Raw genomic sequence first — 5763 nt, 5'->3', positions numbered from 1 at the left:
AGCCCTTTCCACCCGGAGAGCCTGAGGAGCAAGGGGAGGCGTGGGAGGGACCGGCCTCCCTCCCCTCCAGCAGCCCTGCTTTTCTCCACCAGGCCTTGGGCTTGGACGTCAGTGAGCAGGGCCTGTAGATCTAACGATGGTGGAGAGGGGCCTTCGAGCCGGCTTGGCTGCCTTCTGCTCCTCCCCGCTGTCTCCCCAGGAGAGAGCGGAGGCACGGAGGTCAGAATGCTGCCTCCCTTGCCCTCCAGCCCGGTCCGCGGAATCTTGGGCGGAGCGCACGCTCCTGGAAGGAGCAGAGGCTGGAAGGGCCGGCCCTGGAGGCCTGCGCACCTCTGTGGTGTCGATACCGTTGTTCACCGCCCAGGTCGCCTGGAAGTACTCGAGCATGCGCTGCTTGAGGGGCTTGGGGATGCGGTGGATGCGGATGTAGTCGCGCAGGTCGCGGGTGCGGCTGTGGTACAGAAAGCGGCGGGCGTACATGCGCTGGATGATGGCCGTCACGTTCCCAAACACCACCGCGTGCATCAGGGCTGGGGAGGGGGGCAGAGGGGTCACCTCCAGGACCTGCCCAGCCCGGCCAGCCACGTGCTGGACACACCTGTCCCCGCAGCTCCCACTCCGCCCCCACGCTAGGCGAGGCCCCGGCTGCCGTGTGGCCTCTCCCGGCCCTGGCCTCGGGTTCCCTGTTCCTCTAAGGCAGACGCACCTCGGGGAAGGACCGGGGACCCTGCTGGGGGTGGGGAGGCCGGGGCCCGGCCGAGGTCATGACTCTGGGACGGGGCCCTGGACCGGAAGCGGGGCAGGCCTCACCGCCGATGAGCATGGTGCAGATGGAGAAGATCTTCTCCGTGTCCGTGTTGGCGGACACGTTGCCGAAGCCCACGCTGGTGAGGCTGCTGAGCGCGAAGTAGAGGGAGGTGATGTAGGCGCTGCGCAGTGAGGGGCCGCCCAGGAGCTCAGGCCCGGTCCTGTTGGCCTCGCCGAAGCTGCTGCTACAGTTGTCACTCTGGCCCGAGCTGTTCCCTGCGGCAGGGCTCCGGCCCACCAGGTAGTAAGGGGTCTCCAGTCGGCGGGCCAGCTCCTGCAGCCAGCCTGGGGAGAGGGCAGGATGGCACTGCTGCACTGCGGCCACCGTGTGCATGCTGCTTCCCCTGAGGTGAGGGGGCACCTGGCTGCAGACCCACCCTCATGCTTCTTTCCAGGTGTGTCCCTCCTCTGCCAGCCTTGCACACCCCATCCTCCCTTGATCCTCACCAAGACAAGCCCATGAGGATGAGACTGTCATCTCCCCAGACGGTGTCTCTAGGTGCTGAGGCTGCAGTGAGAAGTGCTGCACCCTCCTCCCAACGGTGGCACTAAACCCAGGCAGTGAGCCCAGCTGGAGGGGGCACAGGGGCTGGTGGGCTCGCTGTACCAGCCCCAGCCTCACTCCCAGGCCCCCCTCCTCTGCCTGATCCTCCTAGACTCTTCTCACTTTTTCTCTGAGCTCCGGAAAGCCATCCTCCATTCAGTCCCATCCTGCCCCACAACCACACATGCCACCCAACCTCGTGCACATGTTCTCCGGCATGGCAACACGGATGTGTGCCTATACCCCTTTGAGGCTATAGTTGTGCTCCACGCAGTCAAGAGGACAAGGACACACACGTGTGAGCACAGTTCCAGGAGCACAGCCATGCCTGTGCACACTTGGGAGAGAGACGAGGACACACAGGTGCTTGCACACTGACAGCCAGGTAGGAGAGGGACACACCTGCATGGACATGAGCACACAGGTAAGTGAACACAGAGGCTCTGCACACACACAGACACAGGCCAGCCAGGGACACTGGGAGGACAATGAAGATCGCTCCAGTCTCCCCATCAACCCCACATTCTCTGGTCAGACTTTAGAGGGGGTGGGACTGCGTACTGGGGTCTCTCAGGAGCCCACAGCTGCCCAAAGTCACTCAGTCCACCTGGAGGGATGTGGGAATTCTAAGGTGTTAGATGAAGGTCCCCAGGGTCCACAGAGGCCCCCAGAGTCCTGGCAGAGGTGGGGGCCACGGAAAGCCAGGGAGAGAGGGAAGCTCTAGCACAGGGGTCCAGAGGGTGGGCTCAGGATCACAGGCTGCGGTTGGACCCACCTTTCCACACACCCCTCCCCAGACCCCTAATCCACACTCACCCTAACAGCACACACACAGCCCCCTGTGGTCCTCACACCCCTCCTCTCACCCCCAGCCCTTCATTCAGGAACCTCACACATGTGCCAGGAGCCGGGTGACCCCCAGGAGCTTCCTGCAGGGGAAAAATGTACCCAGCACCTGAGGGCCCTGGGGTGGGGCTCAAACCCATATGCTATGGGCCAGAGTTAGACGACTTCCTGAAAGAGGGGGCACTGGTGCTTGGTCTCAGAGGATGGCTGGTTTTGAGATAAAGAAACTGAGAGGGGCTCATTCCTGATCTAGGGAAAGGCCTGGACTAACCTAGAACTGGCAGCAAGTATAGGCAAGTAGCTTAGCTAGAATGTGGGGTCCACGCTGGGGAGCAAGCTCCAGGCTGAGGAGTTGGGGGTATATGTGAAATCCTGAGCCAAGGCGAGGACTCGCCCTCCTGTTACTTGAGATGTGAGAACACAGGGAAGTGCACAGAGCTCTTCAGTCGTTATTTAGGTGGGCCGCTGAGGTGAAGCCAGTTGCTGGGGGAGAGGGAGGGGGCTGGAGGCAGGAGAAGGAGCAGGATGAAGGGAGGAGCCCCTCCTCACGTAGTCTTGGTCCTGGGGCGTCCACAGCCTCTGATGCTGGTGGTGGGATACTGCCTCTGCTCGTGAAGGGTCAACTGCAGAGGCTGTTCTGGAGGCTGATGTCCCCAAACGACCTCCCTCAGTATTTAGCACCAACTTTTGAAAATCCAGCCCATCTCCACTGGGCTAATGGGACTCTGGGGTCGGAACTCTGTGTCCACACCCGGGGCAGTGCAGCTGCCCAGAACCAAGGCAAGGAGGCCAAGGGAAGGCACCTCCCACCAGACAGAGCTGGGCCAGCAGGGGGTGCCACTCTCCCCAGCGGACATCCCTGCCTGGGCGGATTTCAGCAGGTCTGGGTGCAGCTCCCACCCAGTTAAGGGTAGTTTCCCTGGAGAAGGAAGGGGCAGATGAAATTGTGAAGGACTTGGAAACTCCCCTAGAGTGAACTAGTGTGTGTGTTAGTCGCTCAGTCATGTCCGACTCTTTGTGACCCCACAGACTGTAGCCTGCCAGGCTTCTCTGTCCATGGGATTCTCCAGGCAAGAATACTGGAGTGGGTTGCCATTCCCTTCTCCAGAGGATTCCTGACCCAGGGATCAAACCGGGGTCCCCTGAACTTCAGGCAAATTCTTTACTGTTTGAGCTACAGGGAAGTTCCTAATGTGAACTAGTACCAGCCCCAAACAGAAAAACCCTCTGGAACTTAGGGTTCAAGGTATGATCTGCAAAACAGTCAGACAGCCCCCTACAACCCCCATGCTCTCCATGGAGGGGCTCAGAGCTCCTCTGGGAGCCAAAGGTGCTCTTCATGTCATCTCAGCAAGCCCTGTGAGGTGGTCAGAATGGAGAATTCACGTGGACGCAAGACTCAGGCGTCTGGATTCTGCTGAGGAAGGCAACTGACCCCAGGGATTTGCAGGAGTCTCAAGAGACTTGGGTTCAATCCTTGGGTGGGGAAGATCCCTTGGAGTAGGAAATGGCAACCCACTCCAGTATTCTTGACTGGAGAATTTCACCGACAGAGGAGCCTGGTGGGCTAAAGTCCATGGGGTCACAAAGAGTCAGACACAACTGAGCGCTAATGCACACACACACGACTTTGGGGTCAGGGCTTTGCGTCACCATTACCTATCTCCCAATCCTCTGACCTCAGAGCTGCCTCCACCACAGCCTCCCTCTGGGAAGGGCAGGTGCCAAGGAGCTGACACTGTCTGGAACATTCTGGTTCCTGTGCTCAGCAACTAGAGCTTTGGGGAATATCCAAGTGGGCCTCTGGGCTACACACCAGTCTCCGTGGGCTTTGTGAATGGGGGAGGATTCGCAGAAGTCTCCTCGTCCCCGGGCACTGATCAGAGCACGTGTCTAAAGCCAACCTGGACTCCGGGTGACTGACCCCACCAAGGAGCAGGTAGTCATAGGGGGGCGTCCGAGCAGCTGGCCTCTTGCCCACTGACTGGAAACCGGGGCTAAAGGCCAGTTACCAGGAAGTTGCCAGAGGGCTGGAGGGTGTGGGCGGAAGAAGGTGTGTTCAATTTTGGAACAGAATGGTTTGGAGAGAGGACGGAAGCTGAGATGTTCACGCAGTGGTGCCAGTGGAGTCGCCCAGGGAGAGCAAGGTGGGGGAGGAGGGGTCTGAGGAAAGCCCGGGGCAGGAGGAGGCCTCATCCTGGGGCAGAGAGGTGGCTGGCAGGGTCAGGTGCTCTGGGGACTTCAAGGGGATAAGGGTTTGGTCCCAGAAGGTCACTGTGACCTGCAGGGTGACATTTTGGGTTGAGCAGTGGGGGTGGAAGCCCTCCTGGCAGGAGTTAAGTCGTGAGTGGGAGGTAAGCAGAGGGAGGAGCTGTGAGCGTGGAGGTGAAATGAAGGAGAGTGAAGACACTGGTGGGGCGCAGGGAACGGCTGCTTTTCAGGCAGGGGGAGGATGACACGGATGAGAGAACGTGCTGCCGGAGGCAAAAAGAGCGGGGAAGGGGCCTTAGGAGCCAAGGTGGTGGAGAATGAGCTTCCAAGAGATTGGTGGGAAAGTGCCAGGCATGTGAGGAGCCCCTGATCATGGGAGACCATGGGAGACCATGGGAGACCATGGGAGAGAGGTCTCCTGAGAGGGGTGGGCTTCCCAGGTGGGCAGGGAACAGAAGCAAGTGCCACAGGCTTGACCACGAGGAGGCCACGATGGGTGAACAGCCTCTCCCAGGCAGCCTACCAGGCTTTTTCCACAATAAGGGGCTGCTGGAGAGTGGGCCTGCCTTGAGGGGGAGGCTCTGTCACACTCCCCTCTGCACACACACACCAGCCCCCGTCTCCCCCTCACAAACACACACATACTCGCACACACGCCCCAGACACACAGCTGTGAGCATGTACACACGCAGGCTTGCACACATCTCTCTGACACCTTGTATCAGCTCACAGATATCCCCTGACACACACTTGAACTCACATTTCCCTGACACACACACCCTTGAGTGAACAGATTCCTTGGGCACATGTACATACACACACACACACACACACACACACATGCAAGCAGCCTCCAGTACCAATCTCGGGCAGCTCCGAGGCGCTGCTCTCAATTTCCCGCTGGCCAATGTAGAACCAGACGCAGGCCACCCAGTGGGCGAGCAGGGCGAACACGGCCATGAGCAGGGTCAGCACCACGGCGCTGTACTGTGAGTAGCGGTCCAGCCGGGGGAGCAGGCGAAGCAGCCGCAGGAGTCGCACTGTCTTCAGCAGGTGCGCCCCGAAGTACTGCAGTGGGGGGAGGCGGGGCAGTCACCCCAGGGCTAGCCTGGCCCGTCCCGCCCCCGAGCCCGCCCAGCCCGACTGCACTGACCACATTGACCTTGAAGGCGTGCAGCAGGTCAAAGGGCAGCGCTGCAATGACATCCAACAGGAACCACGTGGTAACGTAGTGGAGGCAAATGGACTTGGGGGCAAACACCACCTGGCCTGACTTGGACACGAACGTGGTACGGAAATTCAGCACAATGTCTGTGGGAAGTCAGGGCGGGACTCAGCGTGGGTTGGGGAGAAGC

General features: G+C 60.2%; 1 protein-coding gene across 1 annotated transcript in view; it reads right to left on the bottom strand.

Annotated features, from left to right (window-relative positions):
• Nucleotides 1–5763, bottom strand: part of KCNH3 (potassium voltage-gated channel, subfamily H (eag-related), member 3) — a 19001-nt gene that overhangs the window by 8489 nt on the left and 4749 nt on the right. Inside the window, exons 6-9 of the mRNA XM_010857771.1 lie at nucleotides 5562–5719; nucleotides 5269–5476; nucleotides 811–1092; nucleotides 331–530 (exon numbers count right to left, since the gene is read on the bottom strand). Coding sequence (XP_010856073.1) covers nucleotides 331–530; nucleotides 811–1092; nucleotides 5269–5476; nucleotides 5562–5719 — 848 coding nt within the window. The remainder of the gene's footprint in view (nucleotides 1–330; nucleotides 531–810; nucleotides 1093–5268; nucleotides 5477–5561; nucleotides 5720–5763) is intronic.

This window comes from Bison bison, unplaced genomic scaffold (genome assembly GCF_000754665.1).
Source record: "Bison bison bison isolate TAMUID 2011002044 unplaced genomic scaffold, Bison_UMD1.0 scf7180017864383, whole genome shotgun sequence".
Lineage (NCBI taxonomy): Eukaryota > Metazoa > Chordata > Mammalia > Artiodactyla > Bovidae > Bison > Bison bison.
This window is presented reverse-complemented; position numbering and strand designations above follow the sequence as displayed.